Source organism: Periophthalmus magnuspinnatus, chromosome 24 (genome assembly GCF_009829125.3).
Source record: "Periophthalmus magnuspinnatus isolate fPerMag1 chromosome 24, fPerMag1.2.pri, whole genome shotgun sequence".
In the NCBI taxonomy this organism is placed as follows: domain Eukaryota; kingdom Metazoa; phylum Chordata; class Actinopteri; order Gobiiformes; family Gobiidae; genus Periophthalmus; species Periophthalmus magnuspinnatus.
The window spans coordinates 16,801,692-16,824,225 of record NC_047149.1 but is presented as its reverse complement, the minus strand read 5'-3'; the positions used below and the strand labels follow the sequence as shown (position 1 = coordinate 16,824,225).

Below are 22,534 nucleotides of genomic sequence, written 5' to 3'. Positions count from 1 at the left end.
ACTGCTGTTGCTATCTGTGTATTGTTCCAGGGCATTGGTTGATTTATGTGTTTGTCTTTCTCTCTCTTCAGTTGGTGGGCTTCATCTACGCCTGCTATGTGGTCAAGCTCATCTCAGAGGAAGAAGACAGCTGTAAGTACCAATGACACTGAATACACACATACGGTCACGTAGTTGTTAAAGAAGATATATTTGATAATTATTATACTGATCAGTATGTATTTTGTTCATTGTCAGTGGTTTAAAATTATAACAGAAACAGGCCCACTGACATCTTGTTCAAAAACCGTAGAACTGATTCAGAGTGGCATTTTTCAGCAAGCAGCAGATTTTCATTTACTCTTTCATTTTTGCTATTGCATTGTTTTTAGTTTTTATTTTGCATTTTTAACCATATTTGAATGACTCGGAACAAAAATTTTCGAAAGAATTGCAAGTAAATACCAGGCTGTTAGGCAGGGATCGAAGAAACCTGAGGTTTTCTGATCACTCAAGCCTAAAAAGCAGGACAATACAGGATTACGCAAACATACATGAATTAATTAACATAAAACTTTGAGCAAGTGACCTTGTGATGAGGGAACACTAGTATATATCTGCATCTTGGTTAAAAGCTCGTAAAAGTCCAGCTTGGTATTCATTTTATTGCAGAGGTTTCCGTGGGCACTGCCATTGCCATTCGGGTTGTATTATTTTGCAAAAGGCGACCAACCTTGACAGCAAATAAGTTCTATATGGACTACAGAGCTGTTTTAAAGCCTCTCAGAAAACAAACATAGATAGAAGTGCTATATATATATATATATATATATATATATATATATATATATATATATATATATATATATATATATATATATATATATATATATATATAGATATAGATATAGATAGATAGATAGATAGATATAGATATATATAGATATATATAGATATAGATATATATAGATATATATAGATATATATATATATATAGATATATATATATATAGATATATATATATATATATAGATATAGATAGATAGATAGATAGATAGATAGATAGATAGATAGATAGATAGATAGATAGATAGATAGATAGATATTTACTTAAGGATACAATAATGTAAGATAATCCCTTGTAATGACAGTATCATTAAAAGGTATGAGCTGCAACACACATTATTATTATTAGTTGATACTTAGCCATAGAAGTCACTTATTCAACCTTTTACAGCTCAAATGTAATTGTACTAAAACTAAAATACTCAAAATCTTCCCACTTTTACAAAGAAAATGTAAACATGATAAATATTGAGCCCCCAAAATATATTGTTCCAGCTTTCATATATTGAATGATAAGTTCAATATATAGTATTTGTGACAGACCTAGTTTTATATAAATCAACCTACTTTATATGATATTTGAACTTTTTTTTCAAAATCTTTATTGAAATGAATGGGATTCCCTCTTAACCAAAGCGTCACCACAAAGAAAGTTAGGCCAATATAGCCTGGTCATAATTTTTCATGTATGTGTTTTGCCTTGCTGTGTTGTCTGTTTGTTGTCAATGAATAAGTTACTTTTTTTGGATAAACTATTTCAAGATCAGGTATTTTTTTTAGTTCAGCATGATACACACAAGCATTTATACATTGTGAAAATATCTTAATCTGCAAACATATCCAAATATTGTTAGATTCTTAATTCCTATTTAAAATTTTGCCGTAATGAAAACGATCAAGAAGAACACCTCGGAATTAGCTTGAATTTGGATGGATGCCTGCTTCCCAGCGGCTACGGCTGAACTATAGCTGTTGACATTAGGTTGAGCCAGCAGTCAATTTGGAGAAGAGTTTGTAAAGTGGTTGTGGGCGGTTGTGTTGAGTTGTGAGGCGTGTGAAATGAAAAGTGTGAACTAAATCAAATCTGTTCCTGAGTTTTCTCCTGCTTTCCTCTCCTCGTCTCCTCGTGTCCTTTTAGCGTCTCTCTGATGTTGACGGAGTGACTGTGAATGAAGCCATTTTTGAGGCAGGACCGTGACTGACAGGAAGACAGCTCCAGCAGCCCAACTTGGATCTTTTGAAATTACCCAGAAAGGAGGAGGACATGTTTTTAGGGGACGCGCTGAGTCATAGGTAGATACAGCTGGTTCAAATTGAAATTTCTCATGTAGAGTTGTAGATGGTTGTACGTCAGTCAACAAATTTAATAAGTATTTTGCAAACTTGTGTCAGAAAGTATTTGAACATAGTCTTTATGCATTCACTTGTGGTGTATTCTGTCTGTCCAAATAAAATTATCTAGCATGAAATATCAAATGTATGCTTTGAGCTAAAAACATATATTTGTCCAAAGCAATAGGAACTTAAAGTGCCAAGATGTAAGAGTGGAAAATTATTGCTGTTAAAAAATGGACCAAAAACTTTCTTTGCCTTTCAGTGCTGTTAAAATGTTCAGTAAAGAGAATGGAAACATTTAGGCAAAGAGACCTATTGTGCTGTGACAACTGGATCATTATGTTGTAATTTGCTCCGATGGATAGCTGCAGATCACGCTAGCAAGCAGCGGATTATTATTTTTTTTTTTCCCATTTGTACCAAAATGACTACGCAGCGCTGTGGAATCCTGCACGTATCGCCGATTAAGAAAATAAAATTGGAGAAGTAAGTACAGAGCAGTGGGCATATGCTGGTGGTGGTGAAAATGGGGATTGAACAGCAATATGGCGTCTTGAAAATAAGTGATTAAAGATGGCTGAAGTATGCACAAATCACTCCAAATACAACTTCGGGTGAGTACATGGTGAGAGGAAACAACTATATAAATGGTTATAAAGGTTAAAAGCTCTTAAAAGTAGATTATTTTTCAGAATAGGTCTACTTTAAATTATAATAAATGTAACTTTGCTTTTTTCTTTGGCTGTTAGTTTTCCAAAGACAGTGCACTGTAAATATAGAGCTAAGTTCAGAGATTGATAGAATACGCTATAAAATCCACTACTATATGACAGTAAATATTGAATAAAACATATATCTAAACAACACTCAAATGAAATGAGTCAAATCAATGTGATAACCTTGTACTTATTGCTGCGGCTCTGTCAACATTACCATGATTGAGATGTGCACCTGGGGCCATGACTTGAGTTATTCCATTAAAGCAGACTAGACTATCACTGAGATCAATATCCAAGCATGTCTTATTCAGCACAGGAATCAGCATGCTCTTTGCCCCACGCATTAATATTAATAGCTTATAAATGCGTTCTGAATCCAGGGAACGATCTACCAATCCAACAAGTTCTCCGCTCTGGGAAAGGGACAGAGACTATAATACTGAAATTCTAATGTTAAATGTGAAATTCTGCAGTTTGCTCTTGGACGACAATTCACAGTCTTAATCACGGGCGTTCAAGGAGTTCACGTGGCTTGATTTCGGAGCTAAAGGAAATTCAGTGTGTTCCCGTTCTAGTTCTGGTTATGTCTTGGACTAGTGCTGGTTTAATCCTGTTCTACTTTAGGTCCAGTGGCGGAATAAGTACTCGATTTTGTTACTTGCGTGAAAGTGCAGATACCTAAGCAAAAAAAAGCAAAAATAAAAATATTGCATGAAAAAATCTAGTCAAGTAAAAGTATTAAATTACCCATTTAAAAATGTACTTAAAGAGTAAAAAATATTTCACACAGATTTTGAGTTCTATTAAAGCTTTAAATGTAAGGATTTCAATAAAGATTTCTGCTGCATTTTGTTTAATAGAAACTATTGAATTGAAAATGTAGTAGAGTAGACACCTGCTCTCAAATGTAGTGAAGTAAAAGTAAAAAGCATCCACTTAAAAATGTACTTACCTTAAATTTTTACTTAAGTATAGTACTTTATTACATGTACTTCGTTACGTTCCATCGCTGTCCAGGTTTATTCCCAGTTTAGTCCCAATTTTGATGTGCAGATTGTGCCATTGTAAAGCACCTTATTAAGCAGCATTTGTAGTTAGTCCACCCTTTAACCACCATATAATTTAACTTGAGTGGATACACTTTGAGAAATCTGAACCTACTAATTAAAATTTCACAGTTATTTTGTTTTTTAACATCAAAGGAACAAAACATGGTGTTGTATTCATGACTATAATTAACATGAACCTTTCAAAAGTCCTCTTCATTGCATATTTTAGAATGGAAACAAGCACACATGGTCTCTATTTATTCTTTGATTTTTGATCAAAAGTTGAGGGGATCACAGAAGTGGTTTTGATCCACAAGTCTTAACTGTCCACAGAAAAGCACTGGGTTAACAAGTGTAAAAGTATAATGCATAAATGAGTGGTGCTCCCTTTAATATAACAAACTAAAACAAATTATGACTATCAAAGCTAAAACAAATATGAAATTCACTGTTGAGAAGACAGATATTTTGCGATAACAACCAGTAACGTGAGAGACCCTAAAGGAAAGAAGATAATAGCTAATAAATGATTGGCAATATAAGCTTAAGTTAATTACTACAGAACACAGTTAAAAGTGTGTATATTATTAATGAGCATATCCATTAGTACTATAGACACAGATGCAAGTTCTTTTGAGTGACCATTAAGATAAAACATACCTGCAGGCTCGCAATTTGGCAGCAATTGCAATGTGGCGTCCAATTATCTGCCTAATTAACTCAAGTGTTACAATATGATGAAAAGTAAAGACAATTTGAATCCTTGTAATCTCGCTGCAAACATTAAAAACTCACTATCACAGGCTCATCTTTTAGCAACAAATCTAATTCCCTTCTTTTTCGATTGTAACTACTGCAGCTTAAACCGCGGCTGTAGAAAAGCTGCTATAATGCATTCCTGTGGACTGAACAAGGACGTGTGTGTGGTGTGTATGGGTGAAGGAGCTTGAACCCACAGAGGAGCCATGAAGATTGTGAGTTGCTGAGAAAGCTAATTACGGTGATAATTATTCCGTCCGTGTGTGCGCTTGTGCAGGAGAGCGGTGTGGAGTGGCAGAGAGGGGGAGATTAATCATCATTTTCACTGCTGTGTCTGTCTCAGGGCTGCAGACAAGTCCCTATCAAATACACAGGTGCATAATCGGGGAACAAACAACACACACAGAGCTGAGCGGGAGGTAGATGCAGCACAATATAAAGGCATGGTATGAGGAGTATGCAATAGCTGTGGTGGCTTATAGACACTAAATATGCTATTAAATATGTATATGTTGTTGTTGTCTGTTTGATACCAAATTTTAGTTTTACTCTTGATCTTTTCACAAAAATGGTTTGTAGTTTTTTTGGAATATTTAATTCTACATCTTAGAAAATATGCCGATACTGGTACAGTTTTAAGTCATGGCAATGTAAACATAAAATACTATCAAAGTTTCAACCATCATTATTTTTAGACATTTGGCTATGCTAGCATTGGATCTGCTATACTTTTGAACTTGTGCAGTGTAGATGTAGCTTTATATTCAGAGAATCATCAGCTCAATCCTTAGCAAGTGAAAGCCAGGACCCTCTCATTAAAATCTTTTTCCCCCATACATTACTCAGAAGTGGCAAAAAGAAATGTTACCCATGTACCCATGGAATTGGAATTAGAAGAAAAGATTGTGGTTTTAAATTTCATAAACTTGGCCCATCTGTATCCCCAAATATGAGTTAAACATGTTACACTGGATCAAAACATTGGACCTGATGTCCCATTTATCCATGTTATAATTTGGTGTTTTGGTTTGATAATTATCCAATCAGAAAGCAGAATGAGTCTCATGAGTCTCTCATTTGGATCGCCAGTTTCAGTTAAATCCAGTTGGTTTAAACCTGAAAGGTTTTTCTCTGATCTGAAATTCTGGAAGTTCTGAGCTTTCACATGAGGAAATGAGGAATGAGGAAAAACTTGCATGTATCCCCTATGCATGTTAAGGCACCGGCAACGCAGGTTCAGCTGGGATTGTTGTACCCTTTTTAAAACAGCATGAGTGCAAGTTACATACAGCTCCTTTAAGATACAAGCACGAAAAATGACATCAGACAGAAAAGTAGTTTTCTGGCTCTTTGTGCATCAGACATTTACGAGTAATTTAAACAATGATGCATAGTTTGTAGATTAACTTGACCAAAGAGTTAGAAAAATGTTTACAGCAATAGACTAATAGGTTGGAAAGTTAACATCTAATGAATGAGAATTGCCTTTGTCATCTCTCAAGTCTACTGGGTAGAATACAAACATTGAAAGTGCTATTTTTGTAACATTTCAGACATCGAATATGCTAATGAATAGTGAAATTGAAAATGCATTATGAGCATATTTTAATGAATCGGGCATAATTCAAAAGCACAAAGCCAAATTCCCAAATTCCCAGATTGTGCATTTTGGCCCATTGTCATTTTACGACTTGTCATTAGTTCTTCCCTCTGGAGAAGAACATCCCTCCCAAGCCATTCCTGAACAACACGTTTCCCTTCTTTAATGCATCTGTTCTCAGCGGAGGCGCGTTTTGGGGGGCTCCATTTTCTCTTGTTCAAAGGGTCGAGAGGGGGCTGTGCTCAGACTATTTGACTGCAGCATGAATCAGCAGGAAAACTCTTTGCGCTCACACCGGGCTACAATCTTAACAAAAGGATTCGCACAAAGACAGGAAGTATATCAAGCGTGGCCAATAGCTGGGTTTTGTCTGGTGGGAAAAACTGTAATGAAGCGAATGATCCTAAAACACAGCGCTGGTTAAACAGACAGACAGAGATGGGCTGTGTTGTCCCGGTGAGTTCTGTAATGGAGATTTCACTCGCATACATTAAGAGGATAAAGCAGGAGAGATATGTGAGCTTTACTGGGAGGTGACAACAAAGAACTCTGAGGAAAGTTTAAGCCTCCATCATTATGTCCATTTGACTTTTCAGAGCTTTTAACCAACTTCTAATGATGTTTGCTCTTCAACAGCAACATAATTTGAGCACTGTTTAGTTTCATTCATGCCTAAGTGTGTAATTATTTACAGTGTCTCCTTGGGAACATAAAATTCTCTGTTTTAGCTGTGTTGTAACCAAGTACACCATTACCTAAATTGTTCTGTCTATCTGTCGTGTCTATCTGTCATGGTAATTAGCTATGCCACTAATTAGCCTTTTCAACAGTTATTACTAGCCATTGTTGCCAGAAGAGGGCAGCAGATATCAATTAGCAAACATCAGTTAAATGAAAATAAAAGCTTTTTGAGGTTAAAGTTAGCTATTATTGTCCCCGTATAGAGAAATTTGTAATCTGCATTTGACCTATACTTTAGTGCCGTTTGGGGTAACCAGTCTAGAGGAGTGGGTGCTACAGTTCTCCAGATCTTGAGTTTGGCTTGGTCAGGATTATCTTAGCTGGAGGATTTTACATATGGTGCATGTTTTGGGTTGATGGGCGAAACCACGAGGGAGTGCACGGAGGAAACTGACCCAAACATGCAAACTCTACACAGAACTTTCTATCAACTCCACCGTGCTGAGTGCCAAAATATTTAGTTACAAAATACCATGGTAAAGGGTTCCCGCGATGTCTTTCATAAAGCTTGAAAAGAGTATAATAAGAACTTGAAATATGTAGTCTGACTAACCATTAAGAATACTTCAATACTACTGCAGTGTCTCTACTGAAAGGGTTTTTGGCCTGAACTCCAAAGCACATTAGACTATGTAACAAATTAACACACTTTACTTTAAGCATATCCAACTGTTTGTACCTCAGATGCATTTTATTGGCAGGAGAAATATACTTGAGAAGACACAATCTCTGTATTGTAAGCTTTATGACTAAGATTGCTGCCAGTGGAGAGCAATTAAGGTGTACTATAAATGAAACTCAAGATTTATATGGAGGACATCCTTATTGCTGTTCTTTGCATTTCGTCAACAACGTACAATTTTATTCGTGACTCCTCCATGTATTTGCCAAATGTTCATTATCTACAGTCCCTATGGGGGAATGTCCTTATATGGCTGCGGACTTTGACTGTCACTCTGCGGTTAATCTTGGACAGTGACTTGCATATTCTCTATATTAATTGAACGCACACTGACTGCATATAGGAGGTCCTTTATAATACAAAATCTGTAATGTCTTCTAAATCTATTGGGTGCCACTGTATAATAACTACACATTAATTAGCCTTAATAAACATGAAGAAAGACTTAATTCAAATTGAACAAATTGTTTATTAAGAATTAGTAACGACTCATTAGATCTTTAGGAATAAAGTCTTTCGTTGATACTTCATTAAGGCTGATTAAAGTGTAGTAATTAGAAAATGTTACCAACTATTGCTTTAAGGATTGCTGTATAATCTATATAGTCATTTGCTTGTATTTGTTGTTGTGATCTATATGTCTCTTCTAAACTGCAGCAGTGTGCATATCTTCTCACTAAAAGAAATTCAAACCGCCTGGCAGCATTAATTCTCCAAATTACCCACAATACAGTGCTTTTTACTGCGAGCTTGCTTAGTAGTAATTCAAGCGAACCATGTTTGCTTACTAAGGTGTATATTTTAATTAGCCGGCATATTTTTGCCCATATCACCTTCTTCAAGCCCAGCCTAAGATCTAAGGAATCCATAAGAGCCCAATTATATTTTCACCACAACTCATCGCCATGGTAATACCCCTCAATCTGAACTGTTTCCTTCTTGTTTACCAGCATCACCGTAATGTATAGCGACTTTTATCTCGGCGATGACAGTTCCCACATTGTTCTTGATGTTACAAAATCTGGCTGAATAAATAAGGAAAAGTATGCCACTGATCAAGGCTAGGAAGTACCCTTTTATGAGGCGATGTGACATCAAAGTAAGGGGGAAGAAATGGTTTCCCAGCTTCAAAAGTCCACGTTAGCTGTCTGAAAATCTGGAAGGCAAACCACCTGCTGGCAGCTCACGGCGCGCAAACGTGTAGAGGCCTCCTAGATAATTTAGCAGTTAACAGTGTTCTGGGGGCTTAAATATATTGCTGCAAATGTCTCTGCTAAAAATAGAGCGGCGGCGATGTCTTCACTGATTGAAATAGAGATTGGGTACTAACTATGGGTACATTTACTACACAGCCAGTAAAATCAGATGACTAGAATAATCATAATCAAACACGATGATTCTATCCCATTTTTATGCCGTGTGTTTATATCCCCAAGAGAAACCTGATTATCAAAAACACCTGGTGATATGTGACAGTTAATAGATTTTTAGAGTAACTGTAACATTTTAATATAATTCATTTAGTCTTTAACATTTTCCTCATCAAAATTTGTACAGGTGTGAACAATCAGAAAGAAATCCGATTACACACATCAGTTTATACATAACTGTTTCGTAATCGGACAACTCCAGAAATCAGTTAACGATCAGATTTTTGGTGTGCGTGTGAACAGAAACAGTATTGTAGAAATTGCAGTTGTATCAGGACACAGTCTAATGTGTGCTGTTTTGTCTTTGTGTTTTTGTGCAGTTGATTTTATAGGAGGCTTCGATTCGTACGGGTACCAGGGGCCCCAGAAGACTTCCCATCTGCAGCTACAGCCCATGTACATGTAAGTATTCATCGGTGTAATTATGCCATATAACACTGGCTCAGATCAATGGGTTTGCGTTTGAAGTGAGGGTAAGGTAAGGTTAGTGGAGTAGGGAAGAGAGAAAATGCATGCGAGAAAAATACAATGAATTAAAACACTTCATTGCTGGCATTAATAAAAGCCTCAAAATAAATGTACTTATATTTGACATTTAGTATAAGCCATGGCAGAGTACAGTTCTAGAGATTGACCGATATGGGTTTTTTTCATGGCTGGCGGCGATACCAATTGTTTAGAATCCAGAGCAACCGATGGCTGATAAGCTCTGTCGATATTTTGGGACCAATATGCAGAGCAGATATTGATTATTTTCCTCAAATCATGTCATTTAAATTTGCTGCCTCAAACCTATAAGAGAGCTGTGTAGTCGCATTTTGTGCAGCTGTCTCTTCATATTAAAGTGTTAATATAATGCTTTGTGTGTATTTTTTAGGCAACAGATTGAACAAAACAAAATATCGGCCTGTGCTGGAGATCTAAGGTTGATACCCGATACTCTAAAAAGTGCAAATCTCAGTTTATCTCTATACAGTAACCCTATTCATACACTCAAAAGATTCATGCATACATGGCTATAAATACCTACTTCCTCTTAGGACATCAATGCAATCAAGAACTGCATTGATGTACAAGAGTGTCAAGTGTGTCATACCATATTCTATTTATTTGGCACAGAACTCTTGTCCAGCAATATGTGGACCTACATATAAATAGCTTTTGACACATATCACTGTTGTTATTGCTGCAAAACATGTACAGTGCAACAGTGCAATGTCCTTGTAACAGTTATTTTGGAGTAAGGCCCTGATTTCAGTCTGAAATAGAAGGGAGAGGGGCAGGTGATGTGGGAGGTGACGCCAGTACTGATGCAAGTGCTGGTGTCGCCTAGTCACTTCATTTCTGTGCAACATTAAATCATCTGAACTTTAAGAAGAATTTGGCATTAGCAATTAAGGGAAAAGAAAAACTCATAATGGGGGTCAAAAATTCAACAGACTCTTGCATAGGGAGGGTTTTTGTCTGCCATAACCCCATCTATAAGCCAAGACAAAGATACCACCTAATAATTATAACAATATCACCAGCACTGATTACAAATGGTGCTCAAGAGTAGATTTGACCTTCTGGTACATGAATTTCATTTGCTGCTCATTTTCCCCACATCATTTGCAAATAAATTGAATATTTTATGTTTAAACGTTTGATAAAGGAATAATACGTTGTAAGACGAGATAAGTACCTTCATTTGTCCCACAATGGGGAATTTACAGTGTTGCAACTCAGGAATCAAAACCATAGATAAATAACTATTAAAAGACTTAAAAAAAAAATATATATACATAAAGGGGCTGCATTATATAATTAAAAATATTTACATTTGAAATATATTTTTGAAACCTAAATTGCAAAGTTAGATACATTTTTACTTATATTTTACATATTTTACTTTTACTTATTGAATAGTGAAAATGGTTCTAATCAATGCTCCCATGGTTAGTTACCTTATCATATTTTATTGCATAGTAAAACAATTGTCATGTTTTAATTTAGTTAATTTCTAAATAGTGCTTCCTGTTCTTTCTTCCATCATATATAAACTTCCTCCTGTGTAATCGCTGCACTGAATTAAATCAACAGCGCTGATATTTAAAATGGAGATCAACTTCCTTTTAATCCTATGTAATTGTCATAGAGCCATAGAGCATTTAAGGACTACAACAACGGGGCTGAGACTATATTGTGAATTATGTAAGGTTTAAGGAGTGTGGTTGTGTCTGCATCTGGTTTGGCGTGCATTACTTATCTGCTCAAGGTCTCATCAGTGGTGACTTCTCAAGCATTATAGAAGGATCCTTCACAAGTTAAGTTGAAAAAGTGCTTTATCCTTGGCGGTTGTTGTTGAAACTGAAATGGATTTTGTAGTTTGCATCCTACAGTGGTACACGGTAGATCCTCGCTCGTCATGTAGTGATTTCCGAGACTGGAGGCATGGATTTCAATTTCACCGGGGGCTATTCTTAGAGTGGGGACGAGCCAATAGGAAATCGTGAAATGCGCCTTGAGTCCGGGCTTAGGCGTCCCCCGCATCAATCTCACTGTCTGTCCAGAGAGGAGCTGTGCAGCCAGGCCAGATAATGAGCACGCTACTGATGTGCATGGGACAGCTGATCAATATGTGCTCTCATCAAGAGCAGAAGAAGTATCCCGAATCTCTCCACAAGTATTGAATGTGAAGGAATTGGGAGTTGCCATGTGTATACTTTGGGGGGCAGCAGTAGTGCTCATCCCTGCTAACTGCATTGTATATAGTCATTGTATCATTTGGCAAGACATTTCTCCCCATTACCAATATAATTATGACTTTGCAAGACATTGCTTTTGCTTGTATTTTTTGTTGTGAGCTTGAACCTGTGCCTGTATTATTATTATAACCCAACTCTAGAGCACGAATAGGGGGAATACATGTTCCAATCTGTACTCAAGAAGTGGATGTGAAGGAAATGGGGTTGGCAGCAAATACGTCTTTTATTGGAAGGCAACAGTATTGGTTTAATCCCTGTACTGCATACGGCATTGTGTCTTTTGGACACTTCTCCATCTGCCTGTATAATTATGACTTTGTTAGACATTCTTTTGCTTGTAATTTTTGTCTCTTACAAACTGCATTATCATTGTACTCTTTAGAGCAAGCATATCTCCTAAGTGAAAGAAATTCACAATGCAAGGCAATATAAAGGATAAGCAAATTTGTATTCAAGTACTGAATGTGAAGGGACTGGCAGCTGCCCTGTAATACTAACTGTAACTGGGAGGAAACTGACTGGTTCAATTCCTGTTAACTGCATTGCATTGTGTCATTTGGCAAGACATTTCTCTATATGATCATGAGTTTTGCTTGACTTTTTGCTTGGATTTTTGTAGTGAGTTTGAACTGGTTCCTTAAAACTTTTCCCACCAGAATTATTTACTGCCATTTTGTCACACTACATGCATCTTAACCTGGCTTATGCCAGACTCATATGTGTAACATATGTTCTGCACGTTATCAGTCTGGGGTGGCTGTCACTGAAATGTCACAACTGTGGAACAAGCCAAAAAAATCAAACAGCATCTTCCATGTTCACAAATGCACAAAGACGCTTCTCTTCTGCACGTTCTTTTCTTATTGACACTAAAATAGGCTGAAGTACATCTGTCAGAGTTGCTATGCTTGTATTGGTTTGAAGGGGGAGCTTAGCCTTTGGATTCTGCACAAACCTCTACGGTACTCTGTGATTGGTCCACTGCCCGATTAACCTTACATTGGGAGTCTCTCAAGATGGATTCTCGTGAGTTTGTTAACTCACAAATATCATGAGAATCCATCTTGCTGTGTAAGGTTACACACATCTCCCTAGATAGTGTATAGTGTGTTAAAGTAGTATAAATGGAAAGACTACTCACTATTAATATCCTCTAACTTGAGCTGATAAGTATACCATCAAGGTCAAAAGTACAAAGCAAATTTGGCATATTCAACATGAATTAACCACTAAATGATATTACATTTAAAATCATTATAATTTGTTTTAACATTTATTGTAGAAAGTGGTATTACAGCACAAATATAGCACAATTCAATTTGACAGCTGACACGAAATGTTAGGACATACAGAAAAACAGTTGTCACGATAGTAGAATGTGTTTAGTTTCAACCTCTGCTACATTTGTGGTGTTATATTGAATTCACAGCCCATTGCATTTTACACAATAACTTTTGACTTTGTATCAAAAGATTTGTGAATAAGAGAAACTGAGGTCAGAATATAAAGAGCTAAAGGAGAGAAACACGGAGTGATGGATGAACCTTGGGCCTAAACAAAGCCCAATAAAGGGGTGTTGTGTAGTTTTATGTGTCCCCTGTGAAAAACACAACATAGATCATAAATCATATACTCAGTGAGATAATAGACGCACTCTCTCTGCCCACACAAATATGGCCGACCCGACCCGACATGTGATCTGATGGACAGCTTATGTAGCAAACCACACTCTAAAAAATCCCCCAAACACCATCAATATGCTATCATTGTTCCCCAGCTGTTTCCCCCATGCGCTCCTGTTTATTGGCTGAGGCCAGAGGGACCAATAAAAGGCATCAGCTGCACCATCCCAAAGGAGAACGGAAAAGCCTCTGTTACCGAGGCAAACTCACTCCCACCCACACACACGCTACGCACAAAATAACTTCACGACAATTACCGCAGGCAGGATTTGTAACAATATGCACTTGTTTCTCTAGAACATAAAACTCTACTTATTAGTGACCTTAAAGGAAAGTTGCTCTTATAAAAATAAAATAAAATACAGCTACAGAAAAACAGTGCTAAAGAGAAGTGACTCAATTATTTCAGAGAAAACTTTTGCCAGTTTTTATGCCTAATGTTTTTTACTATTGAGAACAATAGCCATGATGTAAATGAGAAGTAGATCCAAAGCATTACAAATATGCCATGCCAATTTTATGTTTAAAGCCCTTCTGTGTAACATTTCAAATAGACAAAAATATTTTCATTATCACATTTTTATTGACAAAGATAACTGTCTTGTCCACATACCTGACTCATAACTTTAAGGTTTAAAGCAGACCTATATGCAAAATTGGCTATGCTGTTTCTCCTTCTCATTTACCCTTTCAAAGTTATATTTGGAGTTATTCGTGCATGTTAGAGCAATCTTAAATCGCTTATTTTCAAGACACCATATTGCCAATCAATTCCTGTTTTCACGGCCACTGGCATATCCCTACTGCTCTATACTTAGTTTGTTCTCCAATTTTATTTTCTCAATCAATGATGCACGTAGGATTCAACAGTGTCGCATAGCTATTTTGGCACAAATGAAAAATAATCTGCTGCTCGCTGATGTTATGTGCAGCTATCCATAGGAGGAGCTGACAACTTCACAGCTCTTTGTTGTGATGACGTTTACGTCAATGTCAGCTCCCATTGGGCACCTCAGTTCTCTAACACTGCAATAAGCAGACTTGCTTCTTTTATTAAGCAATTTTAGATGAATATTGAGATTAAAATGTACATTATAACATAATGATTGACAGGTGTTGTAGATTATAATTATACGGTAGGCTCAAGCACAGTATGTCTTCTTTAAGGTACACTTTATTGCCCCATGGGGAAATTTGTTCTCTGAATTTGACCCATCTCTCAATGCCACTGGGGCATCTCCTCAGGAGCAGTGAGCTCGGCACCTCAGTGCTTGGGGAACCATCTCCATGATCTTGTTGCTAGGCTGGGTCAGGACTACTTTAGCTAGAGGATTTGACATATTATGAATGTTTAAGGCTGGACTGGGGCTTTGCCACTTGCTTGATTCCTTTTCCAACAATGTTCCATTATATAACTTATTTTTTCAAATACACATACAGCATTACTGAGTTAGTGAAGGTCTTAAAATCTCTCATCATACAACATATTGTTATATTTTTATATTATTGTATCCTGTAGAGTAACTGCAGTCTTGTTGGTCTTGTAGGTTATGAATGCATAACTATCCTCAAATAAGTACTACATAATTCTTAGGTACTTTGTTTAGATCATGTTTTGTTTGAATAACTGAACGCTAAACAAGACCCTGCATCCCTTTTTCCTTTAAGACTCTGGAGGCAAACTGTTATCTTTTCTGCATCGTGAAGCAACCATCACAGGCTCATAATTTAGTTCTTGATTGTGACTAATGATTGGCTTCAAATGGTGAAAATGAGTAGGAAATTTTCCCCAATAAGCCCAGTCACTGAGAAAAGACATATTGATGTTGTGTAATTAAATGCTGGGTGAAAGCTAGGCCATCGGTCCCAATAAAACAGCTAGTATTTACAATGTGTCAACAGAGAAATTGGTTGGTTGTAATATTTTCTGCTTTGAATCTTTACGATATGGTGGGCCTCATTATACTAAATGCAATCACACTCTTTCATCTCAGTCAGTCCTTAAGGCATACTGTATGTACTTAAGAGTGCTAGAAGTAGTTTTCTAAAGTAGGCGTTAAAATACACCGTTTACTGATGAGATAAAATGTAAAACAAATGATATTCCTCATTATTTAAGGATGATTTTAATGTAGATCTGTTTCAATTTCAAGTTATATGAAATCAAACACTCAGGGCCCCTTAGGGATTATATTTGAGGTTGATGATACAATATTAGCTTTGGTATTGACTGTAGAAGAACCTAGCTCACTTTTGAAGGTATATCAAAGAAGTAATGTTCTTGTGAGCGTAGTAGGCTTTCTTCAATGGTACCCTTTATGAAATAGCAAAGGAAATTGCTTTTAAGGGAGACAAAAGACACTAGATCAATACGGCTCTCCTTCACACAGAGTGAAAGAAGTTAGAAGTAACTTACATGTAAATGAACCATTGTAGTTTTTACATCAGATATTGTTGCCATTGTTCAAAAGGTATTAGTAATATATTTGTTAATCTGGTGCATATGGGATTTAAAGAAAGAAAGAACTAATAAAGTTTCACTGTAGTCATTATTCATTCACTCAGTTGATCGTAAGCATTATGTAACTTTTCTGGTGTAGGGCCTGCCACTTGCTTGTCTCCATGAGGATTTTATTGCCTTGCTTGGAATATTTCACAGAATACCATTAAACTTATTGATCTCAAACAGGTGATGCCACAAGGCCTTATAGGTCAGATCTGTGGCTGAAAACTCAATTAATGAAGATTAACACAATACTGCTGTATGATCTTGGCAGTAAAAAACATGAAGACAAGCCAGTGACAGACACCTCCACTAGAAAAGTTATATAGTGCACCTTATAGCCATACCTGCCCTGGGGTAGACAGGAAGAAATGAGTTTGCCAATATGTGCCATCGGTTGCTCCGACCAGGACAAACTTGCACACATTTATATTGGCCAAATGAGTGAAGTGTTTTGCCCAAGGACACAACAAGACTATGCACTGGTGAGAGTGGGGTTAGAGTAGTAGTAGTAGTAGTAGTAGTAGTAGTAGTAGTAGTAGTAGTAGTAGTAGTAGTAGTAGTAGTAGTAGTAGTAGTAGTAGTAGTAGTAGTAGTGAGTGGGTGAGTGAAAGTTAAAGTGGAGCAAGGCGATTAGGAGTCAATGAGTTTGTTGACAAACTTGAGCTGACTAACTTGTAACTTGATTTTGAGCGTGCCTCTGTTTGTCTTTGCAGGTCAAAGTAACCCCAGCCTCCCGTTGGACCTTTCAGTCACCACCGCTTAACATCCTGCTTCTGCTCCTTTTTTACCACGAGACTGAACAAAAAGTGAAGTGTACAACCCCCCACAGTGCTGACTTCTTCTGCTCCTCCTTTTGCTCTGTGTGCTGTGTGGTAAACTGGAGTCTGGCTGTATCCTGGTGAAACACTGCCCCCTGTGGCCCAGACCTGGACGTTGCACTTGGAGCCAGACCTGTTTTCTGCATTATGAAGGAGACCAAAGCTGGGAGGACACACATGGATTTTTGAGCTATAAATGTTAGTCAAGCCATCATTCAACAAAGCTTGTGAAATGTACAGTATTGGTATCTTGAGTGCAGATAAGCATGACCAAAGAGTTCAGACCTAACACACATGGACAATAAAAACAATGCTACATTGACAAATTCCTACAGATAAGAACAAATCAAGGAATGTCACCACTTTTCATCGCTGGACAAACTGGACAATATCTTCTGAATGTGAAAACTCATGCATGTACAGAAAGCAGACTCCATTGTTACTAATAATGTGAATCTTAACAATGTTTACACTAGGATTTCTGTCTGTCTTGTGGAAAGGAAACAGAGGAACAGAGGTGTCCCAGGATAGGACAGACCATAGGTTATGTGCTGCAATGTCCCAAAAGCCTTGGGATATTCCCTGCCATATACTACACATTGTTTTCATTCAGTACAGGTACAGTGACAGTCTCAGTAGAGCTGTGGTTTAGTTCACAAGTTAAATTCTCAGCCTCTATACACTACTAACATAATGCAAATAACTAGACCCCTTTGAACAAACTGGTGCAAATAGAAAATACCCTTCCCAAATCGACAATCACAAAGTGGCCTGAAAAATTGTTGACTGGAATCAATGGTGTTAGAGAAAGTTGATTTTAGGGGTGTAATGGTACATGTAGTTTATCTGTCAAACATTTATAAAAATACCCTTTAGAATGAAATTATCTAATACACATATGGGTAAATGTGGACAAACAAAAGTGATAGATATCACAGATAAGCTTATATTGTAGTTCTGCAGTATTTTACAGTTTTTAGGCTAAATCCTAAAAACGTATTTGTGTTTTTTATTTACTCTTGCTTACAACACTTCCGAGAGCTAACCACAATTTGTGCTATGTTGTAGCATTACCATGAATGTAGCTACATGGCTCTTACAATTATTTGTTTTTTTTGTTTTTGTGTATTTAATATAAGTAGTATTTATAATTAATTTATTGTTTTTGCACTTTTACCGTGTTCCATTACATCCCTATTTAATGCTATATGATAGTTGTGATCTTTCTGAACATATTTTAGTAAAATGGCTGCAAATATAAAGAGACTGAGCATCTTCCATTTTTATCCTGATTCCTAACTGTGAAGTGCCAACACCAGAATGACACGCTCTCCAGTATTAAATCCATTCATTGTGCATTCCATGTTTAAACCCATGATTACAATGGCTTCTTGCCTCTTCATTTTTACTCAGCAAAAAACCTCCCAATGTAAAATGTGACTTTAGTTTGTTTTGTGATTATCGGACCAAACATTCGAGGCCTTTTGTTTTTCAGCCACCTATGAAACTTCTTTACTGTGGAGGGAAAATCTATTTGGGACGGACTAAGGCATTTGACAAACTTGATCTCAAAATCCACCTTCCTCCACTCACTGTACGTGGCTTTATTTTATAACAGTTCAACGGGTCACTTCTCTGGAGCAACAATCGACAAAACTATTACCAACGATCCCAAACGGCATTTGTGTGTTTGCATGAGATGTTTGGAAACCTATTTAATCTCATGCGGCGTGTGACTAGATACTAGTTACTAAACGCTCCCTCAATGTGAACTCTGTGACTTTTTCTAGACTATACGTAACAGGAAATGTCTGCAAGAGTTAAAGGAGAAAATAGCTACTGTAAAAATCTGTAACTTTGAACTTCTAGACGTTTTTTAATCCACATGTGGCCGTGTTTACTGTTTTTTCTAGTCGACTAATACCGTACGATGTTGTGTACGTAAGTGGGATGTTTTATTTCTTCTAAGTGTACAGTGCTTTTTGATAGGAGACAAGAAAGAGCAGAGAATTAGATGCACTATAGAAACATGTCATTCTATGTTGGAAGGCTGGAGAACAAACCAGCTGATTAATTTAACATTATTAATTTATATTTAAATTGTCAACAAAGACTGCACATTGCTTTTTAATAAATAAAGTGATTAAAGATGGCGTGTTTTTGGGCTTAATTGCAGTGGAAGAGGGGGTCACACACAGAGTCCATTACACGTTTGCAGGTTTAATTAAAAAACAGTGGTGGCATTATGAGTTTAATTAGAATAAAAGGAACTAATTTACTCGCTATGAATAAAAGGTAAAAGTGAATGAAAATACTGCTGTAGATCTGTGTGCTTCATAAAAATAATATACACATAGGGGATTTATCAGCATTTATTATAAGCTGTTTTGTTTGATTAGGGAAAAAGACAAATCAAGAGCAGTTGCATTATAGAGAATACAGACTTCTGGGAAGCCTATAATTTTGTGCACAAAATTAAGACTAATGTAGCTCTTGAGCTGGACTGGACAGGATCGCTTCTTATTAAGAGAGAACATCTTGTCAGTCAAAAAGATGTTGTGTTTTAGTTTAAAATACACTGCATCTTGTATTGAAAGTTTGACAGTAATCATTGATTTCCCTGAATTTCTGTCAGCGGTCGGGACCAGATTCTTGCAGCTTAGGTTTGTAATACCGTGATATATATGAGTAAATATGTAAATATGGCCAAATTCTGTTAACAACTTTGTTGGTACAATCATTTCTTTATGTGAAATGACATGTTTAAGAGGGACTGCAAGTTTTCTGCTTTGTCTTAAATGCTACACACTATTTCATTTACTTTAACTATCTCCATGGACACAGGCAAGTGCATGCTAATAGACCAAGTTACAGTTCACATTTATGGAGAGGGTACCCCACTCACAGACAGAATGCATGGTTTTCAAGGTATTTTTGAGCAATAAAACAATAGTAATTAAATAAATAATAAATAAATACTATTTATAAATACTTAAGAAATACTAGATAGTATATGTTTAATTCCATACTGTGGAACATGGCAAGACACCTTCATGGACAGCAGCAAGTCAAGAGAAGTTATGCAGTGTACTTTCAAGCTCTTATGAATGAACAGCTGTTAGATGAATGACAAAACTTTAGCCCTTGGACTTTCATAAGGTCTTTAGCGTTCTAGAAAATCTCTACTTTATATAGACCTAAGCTTTTACGAAACAAATCCAGCATGGGAGTATTTACTCTTTTTAGGCAATGTGTCAATAAACATGAAGTCATGCAGTTGTACGGCTGTTCTGAAGTGTGATTACAGCTTACAAAATCTTTGTTAATCTCTTTATTATGAGCCTTTTGAGTTAACACCCAGAGCATACAGACAGCTGAATACGGTGCTGATTAAATGTATAAATAATAGAGATGTCTGTGCCAGTGTCTTTGTAGAAGTGGAAATAGTACATTTTGTAGGACGAGTGCAACATCTGCAGCTTCATTAAATTGATTTGGTTTCAAGTGTTCCAGCTATTCACATTCTCATTTGTATATGTGAACAGCCATTTAAAAAGGGGTTTGTGAAGTCATGCACTATCAATAGTAAGCTTACATTAAAGTCCGTGTTCTCCCTAAGGCTATGGGCTGATTTGTAATTGCTCACCTGTTACTTAAATAGTCTATGTTAGTTTAAAGCTATTTTTATGATGGATTTCCACAGGTGACTGCTTAAAGTAGACCATTGGGAATATGGCAGGGCAGGCAGCTGAGAAGCCTAATTGTGTGTCTTTGCCTGACACATTGCCAACATTATTTCTTATTAAGAGGAAAAGAGGACGCTTCACAGAGAGACAGTGTTCTAGTGGGATTCAGTCTTTCTTGTGAGTCCAACTTCAGGCCTGTGTAGTTAAATTTTAATCAAGATAAGCAAACATTTTTAATAATCCTTTTAACAAGGCTGTGGGTTCAGAAATGTAGTTCTAATATAAAGTTTGATTTCAGCAACTATGGGCCTGCGGTGGCACGTGCATTGCGAGAATCACTGGGCAAACTGGAAACTTTTAATGATTACAAAACACTGTACTTTTAAATTAATAGTTTAAAGTGCATAATGCAACTTCTGCCACCTGCTTGTTTCCATAAAGATGTTATTACATAGCCGATAATGTTGCAAAGTATAGCTTTTAACTTATTTACTTCCATGGAGAAGAGCCGGTGATGCCATCAAGCCAAGTTACAGGTCAGATCTGTGGAGAGGCAACCATGTTCCCAGTAACAATGCATTTTTAATGTATTTTTGAGCAATAAAAACATGTTTAAATGAATCAATTCTATAAGTCTATATAATGCCATACTGAGGAACATTCTAGACGAAGCAATAGCATATTTTAACAGTACATCTCAGACAAATAGCTTGGTAATGTATATGGACTATACTTCACAAGAATGGTCCAAATTTGAAATTGCAATACACGTAGTGAACAATTAACCACCTCTGGCTGTCAGAGAAAAAAGATATTTGCTTGTTGCCAATACACTGTTAAAAAGTAAGAGGAGACGAGTGGGTGGTACCTTAGTGGTGCTTAAAGGGAAATTTGAGAAAAGAAAAAAAAAACTTTAACAAGTGGAAAAGTACACCATCCAAATACTAGGACTAGAAGTGAGAAGTTATACAGCAATAAAGCAACAAAGTAGCTGTAAATTATAATTGATATAGGCATACCAGTGTTCTTCCCCCATCTGACCTCTTTTACAACAAATATCTAAGGAGTTGGCTATTCTGGCCTTCAAAGCGCATACTGTTCATGTTGGCATTCTTCATGAAAAACCAATTGAGCTGAGCCAGGACGAGAGAACTAATTACAGTTTGCCTGGCGCTCGTGTCATTAATGAGGAATTGTAACACAGCTAACAAGGCTTTTCACAGGCACTGGCCCAAATAGGCTCATTTGAAACACGCCAGCAGCCCTGAACTAAAAATGTATCCGTCCAATTTAATTTTACTCTGCTTTGTTGGAGTGTCACTTATGAGGTAAAGACTAAATGGGCTCCAGTAAAAAGAAGAGAAAATGGGGGATTCTAAATGGATGTGATCACAACAGGGATGAACAGATATTAGTCTGACATTTGACATTATTAGAACAAATTGCAACAGCAGAATAAATTGTACTATTACTTGATATCCGAAAGACATCATAGCAAATGTTTTAGACTATGCATGTAGACTGCATGTAGTCAAAGAAATACTAACAATCGCTTGATCTAAAATAGTTTATCTAATTTTGAACATTCAAACGGTTACATGTGTCATATAAGGCATTTTTAACCTATTGCAAATAAATAGTAGGCCTATTGAATTATATTGCTACTTTGTGTATGCTAAGAATGGGCAAAGATGTTAATAAATATCCACTTCTGTTCAAATTATAACCTAGGCATTCCCAGAGTCTTCCCCTGATAATAAATTATAGGCCTAGTACTATATCAAAGTAGATACTATTATAGGCTAATAATTTTAAGAGAGAATAATCTACAGCTGACAGGCCAATGGTCACTGCACTTTTGATGTAGCCTGCACTGTTGAATTCCGTGCAGCGCGTGTGCAGTGACTTTCTAATTAGCTTGATTAAATGCAGGTGCCCATCTGCCAGGCAGCAC

General features: G+C 36.6%; 1 protein-coding gene across 2 annotated transcripts in view; it reads left to right on the top strand.

Annotated features, from left to right (window-relative positions):
• The window catches only part of nkain2 (sodium/potassium transporting ATPase interacting 2), a 131,505-nt gene extending 112,459 nt beyond the window's left edge, over nt 1-19,046 (top strand). The window contains exons 5-7 of one of the 2 annotated variants that reach the window (XM_033991332.2): nt 72-132; nt 9,462-9,543; nt 16,790-19,046. In XM_033991332.2, the coding sequence (XP_033847223.1) occupies nt 72-132; nt 9,462-9,543; nt 16,790-16,799 (153 nt within the window). In that variant the 3' untranslated portion in view covers nt 16,800-19,046. Of the gene's footprint in view, nt 1-71; nt 133-9,461; nt 9,548-16,789 lie in introns of those variants that run through there. The other variant, XM_033991331.1, reaches the window with a different exon arrangement.
• The last annotated feature ends 3,488 nt before the right edge of the window (nt 19,047-22,534 follow it).